The 19,257-nt window shown below is 46.6% G+C and overlaps 1 protein-coding gene across 1 annotated transcript in view; it reads right to left on the reverse strand.

Annotated features, from left to right (window-relative positions):
• Window positions 1–1,645: 1,645 nt before the first annotated feature.
• TSEN54 (tRNA splicing endonuclease subunit 54) overlaps window positions 1,646–19,257 on the reverse strand; it is a 41,756-nt gene continuing 24,144 nt past the window's right edge. Inside the window, exon 11 of the mRNA XM_073587997.1 lies at window positions 1,646–1,969. Within this exon, the coding sequence (XP_073444098.1) occupies window positions 1,819–1,969 (151 nt within the window). The 3' untranslated portion in view covers window positions 1,646–1,818. The remainder of the gene's footprint in view (window positions 1,970–19,257) is intronic.

Consider the following 19,257-nt stretch of genomic DNA (forward strand, 5'->3'; position numbering starts at 1 on the left):
GCAATACCAAAGAGCGCTAGTGAACACCAGGTAGAGGCTTAGGTACGCCCATAGTGCAGTGGGTCCACAACCACCAGCATGACAAGTTAAACATACTATACTGAAATTTATGGGACTGTAGGTCAATCTCCCTGGATGTGGCCACCAGAGGAAAGTTGATGACGAATTGAAGAGTTGGGGAATATGAATGGTAACCAAAAAGTCCAGAACAACTTCCAAAGAAATTAGAGGTGAACTCCAAAGTCAAGGTACATCAGTGTCATACTGCACCATCTGCTGTCTTGGCCAAAGTGGACTTCATGAGAGACAACTGAGGATAAAACCGCTGTTGAAAGAGAATTATTAAAAAAAAAAGCGAGACTGGAATTTGCCAAAATGCATAATGACAAGCCACAAAGCTTCTGGGAGAAAATCCTTTGGACAGATGGAGCTTTTTGATAAGTCCTATCAGCTCTATGTTCACAGGCACAAAAATGAAGCATACAAAAAAAAAAAACCAACATTGTACCTACTGCAAAATATAGGTGAGGCTCGGTTATATTTTGGGGTTAATTTCCTGTATATGGTACAATGAAATCTCAAGACTATCAAGGAATCTTGGAACGAAATGTGCTGCCCAGTGACAGAAAACTTGGTCTGATTCGCAAGTTATGTGCCCCCCTACAGGATAATGACCCAAACCCAGCCAAAAAGGTGCAAGATCGGCAAAAGGGAATAAAAGCTTTGGACTATTCTGAAGGGCTATGAAAATATAAGAGCATTTCCATTGTCTGGGAACTGCATGCATTTATTGCAAATAGCTATAGTAAAGGGCATGTCACACTAAGAGATATCGCTAGCAATATTGATATAACTAGTGACGTTATAGCGATATCGCTGTGTCTGATACTTACCTACAACCCGCTCCCCCGCTGGTTATCGCTGATCGCGCGAGAATGTTCAGGACTGTTTCTCGTCCTCAGCTTCCTGCGGAGCTTCCTGCTGTGACGACGAGCGACGCGTGGAGCCGGGCAGGAGGACGCAGGATCGCCTGGTGTGACAGGTAAGTAGCGACCCCCGTCCCCAGCGATGTCGCTGGTGAGATCTGCCTGTGTGGCAGCTCACTAGCGACCACTTAATGATGTACCAGCGATCCTGACCACGTCATATCGCTGGTCGGGATCGCTGGTGCATCGCTAAGTGTGACAGTACCTTAAGAGTGCCTAAGGTAAGGACTTGATAGAGCTGTTGACAGTGCTCAAAGGAAACAAGAACCCCCTTGATATACCTTTGCCAGTGTCTTAACCCCCAAGTTCGATCAAAACTGAGCATCTAAGAAATGTAGCAATTCAAGAACACTATTAAGCCATAAGGGGGATTCAAGTACTGTGTCCCTGAATTGTAAAATCTTTTTAGCTTTCCACACTTGAACTGCAAGTCTGTGACTGGGCAAGAAGGAGCAAGAATATTGCCCTGGCGCCTCCAAGACCCCTAAAGAAGATTCAAACAGGGAGAATAGAAGTGTTCAGAAAAGAGCAATGATTTTTACGCTTACTGAAAAATCATCGTTCTCAACAGCACCTTCTTTCCATGTAAACATGTCCTAACATCGTGCAGAAACACAGCTTATTGAAAATCAGAAGAGTAACACACAGCACAAAGCAGATTTCACATTGTTAATGGGCATTGTCCTTGTTTGATTTATTTGTAGTGTGTTTTGTTTGCTTTTTATTATTAAAAGGATATTTTTTTTCCAAATATATATCTTAAAGAATAATCTACAAAAATAAACAGCAGCACCATTTCCATACACAAAAATTATTCAAGGCTCATACATCCTCAGGGGTAAACATCCACTGGTAGTTGCAAGTCTTTGAAGGTGTAAAAGGCTATTTCTCCATAGTCCACCAGAGCAAACACAACTGGTATGTCTCCACTCTTGTATGCCAGGCTCTTTATAGTTCGCAGGGAAGGGATCTGCTCGTCAAAGCTTCAGGAAAGAAAATAGAAATTCATTGGTTTGACGTCAATGAGCAAACTTGATATACAAAAGCTAATGCTACAATGACTAAAACAATTGTAGAAGTCCTTTATGTTTGCTCAACCTTTAGGCAACTGGAAGAGACCTCTTTATTAGCCTCAGCAAAGAGATAATGCAGTGGGCAGCCTTCCTGCTGGGAACTGTGCAATGCTACTTCGCTCTGAAACAGGTGATACAGGTGGAGGAGACTGTGCACAAAGCATGCAACAATTAGTTATCATTTCCAACAAAAGCTTCAAGGGAATCTGTCACTAGGCTCAACCCTCCTAGACTGTCTATATGGGCACGTAGGTCATAGGAAATGGAATAAAGTGAAGCCTTCATATCTGAAATCTGATATTTTATTCCAGAGAAATCGACATTTTTTTCTTACATTTAAATGAGCTGTTCTGGACTATGGGCCGGCCACTGATCTGCATGAGAATCTGCCTCCAGAGATTATTGTAAATGAAAGTGGGCATTACATATGGGAGACATGTAATGGAAACTCTCTGATGTCAAGGCAAAGCTGTGTATGATTATAACTCATCTGTACAGCACTAAACACATCTGTAAGTGTAATCTCGGTGCTCAGCTTTCATCTCACAGGCAGCCAGTGTTGCAATACCACAGAGCTGTTAGAGCTGCAGCTAAAAAAGTGTTTGTTATGAGGCACGGTTCAGTTCTACTGTTCTATGTTAGTTACACGTCTCATACTGGTAATACTGGTAATGCCCCCTTTCATAGACTGCGCACTCAGACCGCCGGACAGCGATCGCATCGCAATCCTCGGACTGACAGTCGGCTCTCCTGACCAGTGTGTGACAGCCTGTATTTCTATGCAGCTGTCACGCTTCGGTCAGGCGATTCGACGGTCAGTCCAAGGAATGCGATGCTTCAAGTTATAAAGCAGTCTAACAGCACCCTTACAATAAGCTCTGGAGGCAGATTCTCAGGGAGATCTACAGGTGCTTCTCACAAAAATAGAATAACATCAAAAAGTTTATTTATTTCAGTTCTTCAATACAAAAAGTGAAACTCATATTATATAGTCATTACAGAGTGATCTATTTCACGTGTTTATTTCTGTTAATGTTGATGATTATGGCTTACAGCCAATGAAAACCCAAAAGTCATTATCTCAGTAAGTTAGAATACTTTATAACACCAGCTTGAAAAAATGATTTTAAAATCCAAAATGTTGGTCTCTTTAAATGTATGTTTGGCAAATGCACTCAATACCTGCTCGGGGCTCCTTTTGCATCAATTACTGCATCACTGCGGCGTGGCAGCTTGTATTGTGTGCCTCTCCTCTTCTTCCAGACTCTGGGACCTTGATTTCCAAATTAAATGCAAAATTTACTTTCCTTGTTGAGTGTGTCAATGACTGCCTTCTGGACATCTGTCAAGTCAGCAGTCTTCCCCATGATTTTTGAGCTACTGAAACAGACTAAACACACAATCTCCAGCGATCTCAGACAGGAAGGTAGTTATAAAAAATATTCCTTTATTTCTTTTCATTAAAAGAACAGGTTACAGGTAGTGGATACCCCAGTGGATGGTAAATATTCCAATGCGCTTCAACTCAAAAGAGTCTTAATCACGGCTTACAAATTCTGACAAAATGTGACATTTTAAAAAAAGTCTCCAGACAGGAGTGAGGAGGTGGTAGGCAATGCCCTCATTAGCATGTTTAATTGATGTATCCAATTATCCACACCAACCTCCAGGTTGAAGACAAGTTAAAAATAGAGAGAAAGAGGAGAAAAAAAAAAAAACCCTCAAAATTTTTTACTTTACATGCAATACCAAAAAGGGAATACATTAAAAGAATAAATAAGAGGACTATACACATCTGTTTCTAAACAGTTAAATACATGCTTGAAACAGCAAAAACAATTATTTTGGCGGTATTATTTTACTTGTACTGCATGATCAAATCTTGTCTGGTGTTCAGACCTGTTGGGACTCTTGTACATAATTTGAATATCCAGTAAGATTCCCGATTGAGGGTTTTTCTCTGAAAATTTCCGCCTCTTACTGATTTTTATTTTTGCTATGCCAATAAATCTGAAATGGGTGAGGTCTCGGTTATGGCAATTAATGAAATGCTTGGACACTGGAGATTACTGTGTGTTTGGATTTGTATCCGCCAGGCCAGGCCGGCTCCGTGCGACGGTGTGGTTCCTGCTATCCGCAGGATGCTAAGGGGTGAGCTGAAACATTTTTTTCACATTGATTGACTGGCTTCTCGGGCTCCCCCTTTCCCTTTGAATCGAGGTGTAGGCTGCGATTGGGCCCACCTAAACTCTACATGATTTAAGGACTAGAATGGATCCTTCACTTAACAGGAGGTCAAGATTTGACAAAATCTTTAACAATAACACCGGTAGGAACCGAGTAAGGAATGTGGGGTACTTTGAAATAAATGATGTTATGTTTGAAAATTTCAATAAAAAATATCGGATTAAAAAAAACAAAAAAACAATAACACCGGTACTAATGTGGAAAATACCCCAGTGCAGGAGCTGAACTCCTTGGATAATCTTAAGAAAATTAGAGAGGAACAAAGCCAAAGAAATAAAACTGTGGTGGGACTCGACATCATTACAATCATACCTGGAAAAAAAAGAAGATACCAAGAGGGCTTCATATGACTAAAAATCCCACCTTCTCTACTTATTCAGAGACATATAAACAAGAATGGGATGAGGTCTTGACTACATGCTCTAATGGTCTAATGCAGTTAATTGTTACACATAAACAATCAGAATTAGAAAAAGTGAAAGAGGACATTGTCAATACAGAGAAATTGCTGGAACAATACAAAGATAAAAAGGATTTTAAAATCGCCACTGCAGGCATCAATAAACGTCTTGATATATTAGAATGTAAAATTTCAGAGAGGAAAAAAACAAAATATGAAAGGGATCTCAAAGATTATCAATCTGGCAATATTTACGATTGGAAAATAAAAACTCGTGTATCAAGACCCCCCAGAGATCCACAAAAACATAGAAAAAATAAAAATAAAAATGTGACATTTGCGGATACTGATCCTGAAACTTCTTTTGGCTCATCAGTGATAACTATGGGGGAAACTTCCGACTCAGCAGAAGAGGACTCATTAAGTTTGGACATTGGGGGCTTCTCAAAAAACGCTATAGGCGGGCGGGAAGGAAACATAAAAGAGAGCCAAGATACCCGCTCCGCCTAAACAAAAGGAAGAAGACTTGTTAAATTGTCCAGTTTAGAATCTGTCGAGTCACATTCGTTCTTCAGAACAAATAGAAATCCTTTCTAAGGGACTAAGATTTTGTCCCACCAATAAATTTGATATTTTCAAGACATTGTTAGATGTCAATAAAATGGCACATAATTTCACCCTTAAATGCCACTACGCAGAATCGGATGATTCTAATATTAACCAGACTACTTTGTCCCTTTATGATTCTGACATTAATAAAATCACTCCTTTTGTTGAACCATTGCAAGTAGCAGAATTGACAATTAGAATCAGAATCCAGAACATACGATAAACCCCCTGATGGAGTTTTTAAAACCCAAAACCCATTTTTTTATCCTCTGCAGTCACGCCCAAAAATACTAGATACTTTTCAGTAGCTGATTGAGAAGGACCTGATTGCAGCAGGATCAAAATTGTAATACTGGGAAAAACAATCTTAGTAAAAATCAAATTACAGCATTAAACCATCTCAAAAATAACAGGGATTTAATTTTTCGAAAGGCTGATAAAGGGGGGGGTATAGTGGTTTTGGATGCAGCATTATATTTTAAAGAAAATACAATACTTCTGGAGGAGTCAAACACCTACATTTCTTTGCCTGATGATCCAACACTATTCTTTAAAGAGAAGCTTAAAAAAACTTCTAGAAGAGGGATTAAAAGAGGGAATATACAATAAAAAAAAAACTATGGAATATTTGTTGGTAGATTTTCCCATTATTCCAATTTATCATGCGCTTCCCAAAATCCACAAAAATATATCTCTCCTCCCCAGTTCAGACCTATAATTTCGGGGATTGGGTCATTAAATGAGAGACTGGGAGAATGAGTGGATTTTCATTTGCAACCACTTGTTAGGCAGCTACCAGGGTATATTAGAGACACTAAAGCCCTTATCACAGATATAACTGAACTTTCCTGGAATTCCAACTATTCATGGTTGACATGTGACACAGTGGCACTATATCCATCTAATCCCAACCACATTGCTATGGAAACATTACAAAGCTACATGTCAAAACACAGCTCATACCCTGTACATTTGAGACATTTTTTACTGTCAGCCATATATTATCTATTGACGCACAACTATTTCAAATTTGATGGCAAATATTACTTACAGAAACGGGGAGTTAGTATGGGGGGAAATTTTCCCCCTCGCTAGCCAATTTGGTGGTGTCAGTTTTTGAGGAAAAAAATTTATCTTTAATGAAAACAATATTTTCAAAGATAAACTTTATTTTTATGTTCGGTATGTAGATGACCAGATTTTCTCTGGAAAGGTAGTGGCACGGAACTTACAAACTTTGTTAATTATCTGAATAATAATCCTTTCAATTTGTCTTTCACTTTCTGCCACAAAAAAAATAAAATTAACTATCCTGATGTGACTTTAGTGAGCAACGATGAGACCATTGAAATTTATCCATATAGGAAAGAAATCGACTCAAATTCCATCTTCGAGGCCTCATCATGTCACCCAGTACATGTAACTAAGAATATACCCATAGGAGAACTGATTAGGGTTAAGAGAAATTGTTGTAGACCTGAATTGTTTGAAACAGAAGCCAAAAGAACTCTATCTAGGTTGCAATCCAGGGGATATCCCAATTAGAGCTTTCAAAGGGCAAAAAAAATTGTTGAAAAAATGGACAGGAAAGTACTTTTAAAATCTAAAAAGGTGCACAATTTTCAGGAAGACAATGTGGTAATATAGTTTTCGCTACAGAATTCTCTCCACAGTATCACACGATTACAAATATTATTAAGAAATATGTGCCACTATTATACAAGGATAAAAAAAACTCTGCAATGTCCTATAGAATAACAGAATTCAATATATAGCCAAGCGGGCTCCTACTTTGGCGGATAAATTATCCCCTAGTATGGTAACCAGTAATACTGTCTCACAAAATTCGACATGGCTCTCATATAGGGGATTTTTTAAATGCGGCCACAGTTGCTGCATCTCTTGTTCTTTTGCACTTAAAAGTAAGTCTTTCACATCGGTACAAACTGGAAACTCTTATCCCATTCATAGTTTTATAAACTGTAATACTTCCGGTGTCATATATTTAATTCAGTGCATGGAATGTGAGGTGCAGTATGTAGGTTGCACTATTACTCCCTTAAAGAAACACATTAGAAGACATCTGTCCGACACTACTAATCCTGATGCATTGAATGTCTCTGCGGTGTCCAAGCATTTCATTAATTGCCATAACCGAGACCTCACCCATTTCAGATTTATAGGCATAGAAAAAAATAAAATAAAAAAATCAGTAAGAAGTGGAAATTTTCAGAGAAAAACCCTCAAATCGGGAATCTTACTGGTTATTTAAATTATGTACAAGAGTCCCAACAGGTCTGACCACCAGACAAGATTTGATCATGCAGTACAAGTAAAATAATACCGCCAAAATAATTTTTTTTGCTGTGTCAAGCATGTATTTAACTGTTTAGAAACAGATGTGTATAGTCCTCATATATTCTTTTAATGTATTCCCTTTTTGGTATTGCATGTAAAGTAAATAATTTTGAGGGGGTTTTTTTTCTCCTCTTTCTCTTTTTAACTTGTCTTCAACCTGGAGGTTGGGTGTGGATAATTGGATACATCAATTAAACATGCTAATGAGGGTATTGCCTACAACCTCCTCACTCCTGTCTGGAGACTTTTAAAATGTCACATTTTGTCAGAATTTGTAAGCCATGATTAAGACTGAGTTGAAACGCGTTGGAATATTTACCATCCACTGGGGTATCCACTACCTGTAACATGTTCTTTTAACGAAAAGAAATAAAGGAATATTTTTTATGACTACCTTCCTGCCTGAGATCGCTGGAGATTACTGTGTGTTTGGACTTGTATCCGCCAGGCCGGGGTAGCTCCGTGCGATGGTGTGGTTCCTGCTATCCGGAGGACGCTAAGGGGTGAGCTGAAACATTTTTTTCATACTGAAACAGACCAAGGGACCTTTCTAAACCCTTAGGAAGCCTTTGCAGGTGTTTTTTTTGCTAATTATTCGAATTTACTGAGATAATCACATTTGGGTTTTCATTGGCTGTAAGCCATAATCATCAACATTAACAGAAATAGGGATTTTTGTGTACTCACCGTAAAATCCTTTTCTCCGAGCCAATCATTGGGGGACACAGACAGTGGGCGTTATGCTGCTGGCTACTAGGAGGACACTAAGTAAACCAGAAAAAAGTTAGCTCCTCCCCTGCAGTATACACCCTCTCGCTGGCTGAGATTTATAAACAGTCAATAATAACAACCATAACTAAGTCAAAGCCTAAGAATGCTACAGTGAGCCAATAGGCTAAACAGGGTGGGTGCTGTGTCCCCCAATGATTGGCTCGGAGAAAAGGATTTTACGGTGACTACACAAAAATCCCTATTTCTCCTACGCCTCATTGGGGGAGACAGACAGTGGGACGTCCTAAAGCAGTCCCTGGGTCGGGAGCATACATCTGCTAACACCCCATGTACCACTGAGTCAACAGTGAGGTACTGCCGATTGCAGGCTGCATCCACAGAAGCCTGAGAATGAATTAGGCAATGTTTGTAAAGGTATGCAGGCTGGATCAAGTCGCAGCCTTGCGGACAGGCCTGAGAATGAAATTGGTAGTATTTTGTAAAAAGTATGCAGACTGGACCCAGTCGCAGCCTTGCAGACCTGTTCTGCCGAGGCCTGGTGCCGAATGGCCAAAGAGGCGCCCACTGACCAGGTAGAGTGCGCATTCCTGATACATTAGGACTACTGACTCGCCAGGGGAATCCACCTGGCTAGCGTTGCTTTGACACGGCTAAACCCTTCCTATGCCGCTCTGGAAGCATGAACATGGCATCTGAATTGTGGAAGGGAGCCGTCCACGAGATGTACCGTCTCAGCGCCCTAACCACATCCAGGGTGTGGAGGGCCTTCTCAATGCGATGGACTGGCACCGGACAAAAAGGAAAGGCAAAACAATTTCCTCGTTGAGATGGAAGAGGAGACTACCTTGGGCAGGAAGGACGGGGACGTCCTGAGAACTACCTTTTCCTGATGAAAAACTTAGGAACGGAGAACGGCAGGGACAGAGCTGCCAATTCCAAAACTCGTCTGATTGACGTAATTGCCACTAGAAAGACCACCTTCCAAGACAGGACGGACAGTGACACGTCCTGCGGTGGTTCGAAAGGAGCCTCCTGTAAGGCCCCGAGAACCAGGTTAAGGTCCCATGATTCCAATGGCCTTCTATAAGGAGGCGCCACATGGGAAACTTCTCTGAATGAACGTCTTGACCTGAAGTTTGGTGGCAATTTTGCGTCAGAAAAGCACTGACAAGGCCAAAATTTGGCCCTTGAGCGAGCTAAGCGCTAGGCCTGATTTTAAACCAGATTGAAGGAATTCCAATATGGCCGAAATGGAAAAACACCAGAGGTGATCGACCATGATCCTTGCACCACGAAAAGAAGGTTTTTCACGTGCGGTGATAGATGCACATGGACACAGGCTTCCTAGCACTAATCATGGTGGAAATCACATCGTGAGAGAACCCAGCCTGTGTTAAAATCTAGGATTCAACGGCCACGCCGTCAAAGACAGGACAGGTCCCCGGAGTTCTGGTGGTAAATCGGGCCCTGTGAGTGTAGATCCATGCAATCTGGAAGTTGCCATGGGATGTCGGCAATTAGGTGTATTAGTTCTGCATACCATGCTCGGCGTGGCCAATCTGGCGTGACAAGGATCACTGGTACTCCCTCCGCTCTGATCTTCTTGATGACCCTCGAAAGCAAGGGAAGAGGTGGGAAGATGTATGGCAGATGGAACCGGTGCCATGACAGAACTACGGCGTCCGCTCCGATGGCGCATAGATCATGCGATCGGGCAATGAACTGAGGAACCTTGTTGTTTAGTCTTGAGGCCATGAGATCCACATCCGGAGTCCCCCAACGATGACAAATCTGTTGAAAGACTTCCGGATGAAGAGACCACTTCTCCGAGGCAATGCCTTGACGACTGAGAAAATCTGCCACCCAATTTTCTACACTCGGCCCAATGGAGGATGTGACTCGCTTCGTGGACGGCCATCCTGATCCGGGTACCCCCCCTGGCGGTTGATATACGCTACAGCCATGGCGTTGTCAGATTTGATCCTGATGTGACCTGCGAGGAGACGGTGGAAACTCCGTAGAGCTAACCTGATCGCTTGCATCTCCAAAATGTTGATGGGGAGACCGACTCTCGGGTTGACCAATGACCCTGTGCCGTGTGGCGACGAAAGACCGCTCCCCAGCGGAGGAGACTTGCGTCGGTGGTTACTACCAACCATCTTACTGGGAGAAAAGACCTCTCTTGATTCAGGGAGGACCTCAGTGTCCACCACCTGAGGGATTGCCTGACAAGCAGGGACAGAGGGATCCGACGGTCCAGGGAGAACGGGTTCTTGTCCTAAGCTAACAGCAACACGTGTTGTAAGGGACAGAGGTAGAACTGTGCAAATGGAACTGCTTCCATTGCTGACATCAACTTTCCTAGAACTCTCATGCCGAAACGAATGAAGTGATAAAACAGTCGCGCTGCCTGTTGTAAGGCAAGGGTCTCACCTGGAGGGAGAATGACCAACCCGCGGGAAGTGTCCAAGATCATCCCTAAAGGGAAATCTGCTGAGCTGGTTTTGGGAAAGACTTTTCAAAGTTTATCTTCCACCCCAGGCGTGAAAGTGTATTTACTGTTATCCATGGATTCCTCGCAGGCTGGAAGGGACGGACCCTTGATGAGTAGGTCATCCGGATACGGTAACACCACCACTCCCCGAGAGTGGAGAATGGCCATGACAGCCGCCATGACCTTGGTAAAGACCCTGGGGGCAGTTGCGAGTCCGAAGAGCAAGGCAACGAACTGGAAGTGTTCCTTGTGAATTGCAAAACGCAGGAACTGCTGGTGGGACGGACAGATCGGAATGTGAAGGTAAGCGTCCTTAATGTCGTTGGATGCTAGGAACTCTCCTTTTTCCATGGAAGCGACAACTGATCGGAGAGATTCCACTCGGAATCACCAGACCCTGACAAACTGATTTAACAGTTTGAGATCCAGAATGGGTCACATCATCCCATCCTTTTTTGGAAAAACAAAAATGTTTGAATATAATCCTCTGAACCTTTCGTGATGAGGGACTGGAATGATGACTCCGACCCTTAGCAGAGCCTGAACAGCCCGAAGGAAGGCTCGTCTTTTTCTTGGGGGGAGAGGAAAAGAAAAACCGAGTTTGAAGGGGAGAAGAAAATTCTCTCTTGTATCTGGAGGACACCAGCTCCCCGACCCATTTGTCATCATTGGGTAGATCTATGAGATTTGGCTCCCCTAGATCCAGAAGCCCTAGGCCTGGGTTTCCAAGAGCGGTTAGGTCTGTATGAGACCTGGGAGCCTCTGTCTCCGCACGGGGACCGACCTGATCCGGAAGAGAAGGTAGAGGAGGACCAACCGGAATTGTTGTGAGAAGATCGAAAACTTGTCGGCTGTTGGTTGCGAAACGGCCGAACAGCCCCTACTGTTGAGGAAGGAATTTACTTTTTCCCCCCCGTAGTATCGGAAATGAGTTGGTCCAGTTTCTCTCCAAAACAACGACCCGTTTAAAAGGGGAGAGAAGACAACGATCTTATAGGTGTGGCATCCGCCCGCCAGCCACAGAGCCATAGGTTTCTTCTAATGGAGATCACATTAGTGGCAGTTTGAGCCGCGCAATTGGCGGCATCAAAAGAAGCGTCTACTACAAAGTCAGCTGCGTGAATTATCTGCCTGGCGACAGTGGTTGCCTCCGGAGGAAAATTGGTGCCTTGGAAGGAAGTAATAAAGACTTCTGCTCAAGCGGCCATTGCCTTAGTGACCCAAATTGCCGCGAAAGATGGAAAAAAAACACTGCTCTTAAAGCTTCAAAAAAACTGAACGGGCAAGGTAGTCAATTTGACAATCGGAGGGGTTTCTGACTGAGGAACCCTCAGAAACAGATAGGAGCAAGACGCGATACAGGAGGGTCCACCGGAGGGGACTGTAACCAATGCTACAATAGGTCTGTTTGAAAAGGGTATTTAACCGGAGTAGACTTTTGCCCTGTGATCCGCTCATGTGGCCGATCCCTATGTTACTGGACGGCTGGTAAATAACGTGCGCACACGCTAGGTTTCCTTAAATGAGCTAGGGTGTGCTGGAGCGGGAATATTTTCCTCATCCAACCTCAGAATCCTGTTGACTGATTCTATAAGAGAATCAAGCGACTCTTGATCAGTTGGGGGATTCTGAGGGGCTGACGTGTCAGATTCGAATTCAGAGCCGTGCTCGCTGTGAACCTCAGGAGAGGGCGAGCGAGAGACAGGAGTCGCCGATGCTGAGGCGCTGACCGTCCCTTGGACGAGTATGGCCCCTGCTGGGGGACGGTTCCCGGCCGACGCCAGAGCCCTCCTCGGGAGGTAAAGACGCTTTCTGCAAGAAAAGGAAGAAAGGTCCAGCTCCAGAAATATAAAATCCAGGATTTTTATTGTATCATGTTTAAAATACATTCATGGCTGCTTGTGATCAAGTAACGGCAACAAAGTTCACCGCATGGGGATATTCTCCAGGTCTCTGTACGCGTTTCGAGCACAAATGCTCTTAGACTCAGAGTAGCTGTGGAATATCAGCTGAACCACATATAAAACTCTGTCACAGGTGATCTAATCAGAAGTGAACAATTTATACAAAAATAATTAAAATCAAAAAATGAAAAAAAAAAAAAAGGAAAAAAAAAACAAAAACACATTAATACATAACATAATAGAATTATATATAAAAATGAGGTCGACACATAGAAAAACCTTTAAGGAACCGAGAGGCACATTGGATATATATGCTTGATACATGAGTTCCTCTGAGATTAAATTTAAAAAGGAATTTATGCTGTACTATTGAATAGCGCCTGTATGTCTTGCCAATAGATCTTGAAAGCTCATTTACACATTAAGAAAAACAGGATTTTTGGGTTGCTTACCGTAAAATCTGTTTCTCGGAGCCTTCATTGGGGGACACAGAGACCTTGGGGTGTATGCTGCTGCCACTAGAAGGCTGACACTATGCACAAAAAAAGATAGCTCCTCCTCCGCAGTGTACACCCCACCGACCGGCAGAGAATTCCTCAGTTTGTGAGAAAGCAGTAGGAGAAGTAACAGAATAGGTTGACAACATAAACAACTCAACTGTAACCATTCAACCAAAGTAAGAACAGGAGCTGTAAAACATGGGAGGGTGCTGTGTCCCCCAATGAAGGCTCCGAGAAACAGATTTTACGGTAAGCAACCCAAAAATCCTGTTTTCTCGTTCGCCTTATTGGGGGACACAGAGACCTTGGGACGTCCCAAAGCAGTGGGAAACAAACTTCCATCAGGCCAGCGGACTCACCACCGCGGCCTGCAGAATCCGTCTACCTAGGCTGGCGTCCGCCGAAGCGTAGGTGTGGACTCTGTAGAATTTCACAAACGTGTGAACCGATGACCATGTTGCAGCTTTGCAAAGCTGCAGTGCGGAAGCTCTGTGGCGCACCGCCCAGGAGGCACCCACTGCTCGAGTAGAGTGGGCCCTGATACCCGGATGGGCTCCGCGACGCTTAACACGGTAGGCCTCCAGGATAGCCGATCTGATCCAGCGAGCAATGGTGGCTTTTGACGCCGGGTGACCTTTCCGCGCTCAATCAGGGATAATGAAAAGAGACTCTGTCTTTCGCAAGGAAGTCATCCTAGACAGATAGACTCTTACCGCCCTAACCAGGTCCAGCTTGTTCAAGGACCGCGCTCGGGGATGAGTTGGATTCGGACAAAAGGACGGGAGCACGATCTCCTCGTTGAGGTGAAACGAGGACACCACCTTCGGAAGGAACGAGGGCGGAGGCCGCAGAACTACCTTATCCTGGTGGAGAACCAGAAAGGGAGAGCGGCACGAAAGAGCTGCCAATTCCGACACGCGCCGGACGGAGGTGATGGCCACCAGAAAGGCTACCTTCCAAGAAAGGAGAGAAAGGGAAATATCCCTGAGGGGTTCAAAGGGCGGACCTTGCAGAACCTCAAGAACCAGATTAAGATCACATGGATCCACGGGCGCCCGGTACGGCGGGACCGTGTGAGCCACGCCCTGAAGAAAGGTCTTAACCTGAGGACGGGAAGCCAACGTTTTCTGAAACAGAATGGACAGCGCCGAAACTTGACCCTTCAGGGAACTGAGGGCAAGCCCCGCATCCAATCCTGCCTGAAGAAACGCTAGGACTGAAGGGAGCGAAAAGGACATGGGCGCGACGTCATTGGTCTCACACCAAGTGAAATAGGCCTTCCAAGTACGGTAGTAAATCTTGGAAGATGATGGCTTTCTGGCTCGGATCATGGTCTGAATTACGTGGTCGGAAAATCCTGCTCGTTTCAGAACCTCGGTCTCAACAGCCACGCCGTTAAATTGAGCGGCCGAGAATTGGGGTGGCAAATTGGACCCTGAGACAGCAGATCTGTTCTGTCTGGAAGCTTCCAGGGGGCGTCCGCGAGAAGGTTGACAATGTCCGCGAACCAAGACCTTCTGGGCCAATTCGGGGCGATGAGAATGACCGGAAGTCCTTCTGCCTTGATCTTCTTCAACAGCTTGGGAAGAAGAGGCAGAGGAGGGAACAGGTAGGGAAGTTCGAACTGGGACCAAGGAACGGCCAGGGCGTCGGCGCCCACTGCCAGAGGGTCCCGAGACCTGGACACGAATTGTGGGACTTTCCTGTTGAGGCGAGACGCCATGAGGTCTACATCCGGGGTTCCCCAGCGAAGGCAGAGCAGATGAAACACTTCCGGATGTAGGGACCATTCTCCCGCCGCGAGACCCTCGCGGCTGAGAAAATCGGCGGCCCAGTTGTCTACGCCGGGAATGTGAACAGCGGAAATTGTCGGGACGGAAATCTCCGCCCAACGAAGAATCTTGGACACCTCCGCCAGGGCTGAGACACTCCGTGTTCCCCCTTGGCGGTTGACATATGCCACCGCTGTGGCGTTGTCTGTCTGAATCCGTACCGGCAGTCCCTTGAGGAGCCTTTCCCAGTGGACCAGAGCAAGATGGATCGCTCGAATCTCCAGAACGTTGATCGGTAGCGCTGATTCCCGATCCGACCATCGACCCTGAACAGTGTGGTTGCGGAACACAGCACCCCAACTGAGGAGACCGCATCAGTGGTTACTATCTGCCAGTGAATGGGAAGGAAGGATCGACCCGATAGAATGAGAGGTGACGACAACCACCAGTTGAGAGACCGCTTGATCCGGTAAGAAAGATGGACAGGGCGATCCAGGGACCGAGGCGACCTGTTCCACTTCGACAGAATGGCCTGCTGGAGAGGCCTGGCGTGAAATTTGGCAAAGGGAACTGCCTCTATCGCCGCGACCATCTTTCCCAGGACCCTCATGGCTGTACGGAGGGATGGGAATCGCGAGGTCTGCAGCGATCGTACTTCCTGCTGCAGAGAGAGAATCTTTTCTTGTGGGAGAAAGACCCTTGACCGACGAGTGTCGAACAGAAGACCTAGAAAGACCAGGCGTTGGGTAGGAACCAGACAGGACTTTTTCCTGTTGACGATCCACCCGAAATTGGAAAGAGTGTCCAGGACGATTGACAAACTTTGGTGAGCCTGTTGGAATGAGGGAGCCTTGATCAGAATATCGTCTAGGTACGGGAAAAGAACGAGGCCTCTGACTCTCAACAAAGCCATCAACGCAGCCATGATCTTCGTGAAGACTCTGGGAGCGGTGGCAAGACCGAAGGGCAGTGCGACAAACTGGTAGTGGTGCTGTCGAATCGCAAAGCGCAGGAACTTCTGATGTCCGGAGAAAATTGGAACATGTAAATAGGCATCTTGGATGTCTATTGAGCACATGAATTCCTGCTCCTCCATGGAGGCGATGACCGAGCGAAGCGACTCCATGCGGAAGTGGCGAAGGCGGACCCTCTTGTTGAGCAGCTTGAGATCCAAGATGGGTCGAACTGCGCCGTCTTTTTTCGGCACTACAAACAGGTTCGAGTAGAACCCCGTGAAGCGCTCCGATTCGGGAACGGGCACAATCACCCCGGAACTGAGGAGAGCGGCGATAGCTGTAGAGAACCCCGGGATGAAGGCTGGATCCTTTGGGGGCCGGGATTCGAAGAAACGATCCCGTGGGAGAGAGACGAACTCTATCTTGTATCCTGAGGATACGACCTCCCTGACCCAGGCGTCCTCCACGGCGGCCAGCCAAACGTCCCTGTAGGAAAGAAGTCGACCTCCCAATTGGAAAGGCCCTTCGCGTGCCCGATGATAGTCATGCTGAAGTAGACCGTCCAGATCTAGATCTGGACGGTCTGCCCTGGGAGGAGTGGGGTCGCCAGGAAGGAGTGGGTCTGAAGGAAACTTTCCTTCTCTCCTGGCGAGCCTGCGGTCTCTATTGGCTGGAGGAGTTGTCCACCGTATTGAAACGGCGGAAAGTCCGAAAGGGTCGAAACTGACGCCTTAGTGGGGGTCTGCGAGGCTTGGACTGAGGGAGGAGTGAACTCGTGCCTCCGGTGGCGTCCTTAATAATCTGGTCCAATTGGGACCCAAAGAGGCGCACCCCCTGAAAAGGCAGGTTAGTGAGGGACTTTTTAGAAGACAAGTCCGCTTGCCATGCCTTTAGCCAAAGTGTACGTCGAATTGCAATAACGTTGCTTGACGCCTGAACTGCACAGGATGCAGCATCCAAGGAAGCGGAGAGAAGATAGTCCCCAGCATGGGAGATCTGATTGGCGAGATTGGCCAAATGCTCCGGTTGCGCCTTATCTAAGATGCCCTGCCGAAGGTCGTCTGCCCACGTGGCTATGGTCTTTGCTGTCCAGGATGAAGCAAAGATTGGACACACCGCCGCTGAAGCCGCTTCAAAGGCAGACTTCTCCAGGGATTCTATAATCCTGTCATTAGAATCCTTTAGGGACGCCACGCCTGAAAGCGGGAGAACCGTGTTATTGGATAGCCTGGACACGGGCGGATCGACCGAGGGAGAGGCCGACCAGTTGTCTGTGAGCTCCTTAGCAAATGGGTAGAGTATGCCGAGACGTTTTCCTCTTTGAAAGCGTCTGGTCGGATCCTCTCTTTCCTTGGTAAAAATTTTCCCAAACTGGGAATGGAAAGGAAAAACCCTGGAGGGAGATTCTGCCCGTCTGAACGAAACCTCCTGATCTGAGGATTTCGCAGGGGAGTCAGCAATATCAAAGGTATGATGGATCGCAGCAATGAGGTCCTGCACTGTGACCTTCATGCTTGCATCCTGGTCTGAATCCAGCTCTAAAATCCCCTCAGATGACCTGTCCGAAAGCGCTTCCCCTGACTCGGGAGAGGAGGCCCGAGAGGGAGACTGGTGAGAAGGGCTATGCGGTGAGATGGGACTAGGAGAGGATTCCGGCTGGGAATCTTGCCTGGGTCTTTTGCGACTACCGCTGGCTGATTCAGATGGACCAATTTTGGGACCTGCTTGGCCCTGCTGAAGAGTCCAGGGGCAACTTATCAAGAACGGCCACCAGGGACTGAGACACCCTGGTGAGGTCTGCCACTGATTGAGATAGCGAGGAGGCCCAGCCAGGCATGGGGGGCTCACTCTCACCTGGGGCCGCAGATGGCTCCTGGACGGCGTCAGGCTGAATTGGATTGCTACAATCCAGGCAGAGGGGAGTGGACTGGCCTGAGGGAAGTTTGCGATTGCACGAAGAACATGCAAAGTACTTGACTAAAGTGCAGGGGGGGGCGGTAGAGCGGGTACGATCAGACTTAGACATAGTGAAAAGCTGAGGTAATGCCGGAAGGTTGGGGGACAGAGGGCGGAGAAGGGTCAGTCTGCAGTGCAGAGCTACTCACGGTCCGGTGTCCCCAGAAGCGATGCTCTGCGACCTGTCAGTGGATGCAGGTCAGAGCGAAATCCGGCCGACAGACCTCCTGAATAAAAAAACCAGCTGGAGAAGATGCTGTCCAGTGAGGAGCTGGTGCCCGGCTAACAGGCTGGGAAAATGGCGCCGTCCTGAGAAAAAGCGCGCCTTAGGGGAGGAGGGAGGGCGGAACACCACGCAGGGTTAACGATTCACCGCCCTCTAGCCAATAACAGGCTGGGCAGGTGAAGGACAGGCGGTGGGAGGGCCTGGGAAGAGCGGGAGAGAAGGCCGCTTAGAAGAAAGGGGCGGGGGGCGTGGCCGCGACGCAGCGGTAGGCCCGAACTGAAGCCGGGGCCTAAATTAGTTGCGGCGGCCGCCTGTCAGCAGGGGGTTGGCGCGGAGGTCCGAAAAAGTGGGACGCCGCAGTCGCAAGTCGCTCCCAATGGGAAAAAACCCTGTGCTCCCTGTACCCAGAAAGGGGGGAGGGAAGGGGGGGATGCCCAGCAACATTGAGCTGCCTATAGCCTTGTGGCGACTGCGAGCGACTGCAGCGCCTACCCCTGTGACCATTGAAGAGGTGACCGTCGGGAATGGGCAGCCAGGTAAATAAATATGAAGCCGGGGCCTAATACTCACCCATCCACGATCTGTCTGAAGAAGTCTTGCGTCTCATCCAACCGACAGGCTCTGGTAGGCGAGTGGGAGGGAGACTGGCGACAAGGACCCCTGGAGTCGCTGGCACGTCTTGGTGCCGGCGTCCGTCTGGCTGGTCCTGCCGCGGAGAACTGCAAGGATATGGGGTGGCAGTCCACGCCGTACTTGCAGACTCCATGTGGGAGTACAGATGTGACTTTTCACTCTGTATCCCTCCGTAGAACCTGAAAAGGAACGACGCACGACGAGGTAGATATGGGTCTAATAAAAGACCCGTGTCCACCTCCTACTGACACTAAGCTAAACTGGGGAATTCTCTGCCGGTCGGTGGGGTGTACACTGCGGAGGAGGAGCTATCTTTTTTTGTGCATAGTGTCAGCAGCATACACCCCAAGGTCTCTGTGTCCCCCAATAAGGCGAACGAGAAATGTAGATTTCTCTGGAATAAGAAATTGG

The sequence above is a fragment of the Dendrobates tinctorius genome, unplaced genomic scaffold, assembly GCF_039654945.1.
Source record: "Dendrobates tinctorius isolate UK_male_01 unplaced genomic scaffold, ASM3965494v1 ptg000103l, whole genome shotgun sequence".
NCBI classification, from domain to species: Eukaryota; Metazoa; Chordata; class Amphibia; order Anura; family Dendrobatidae; genus Dendrobates; species Dendrobates tinctorius.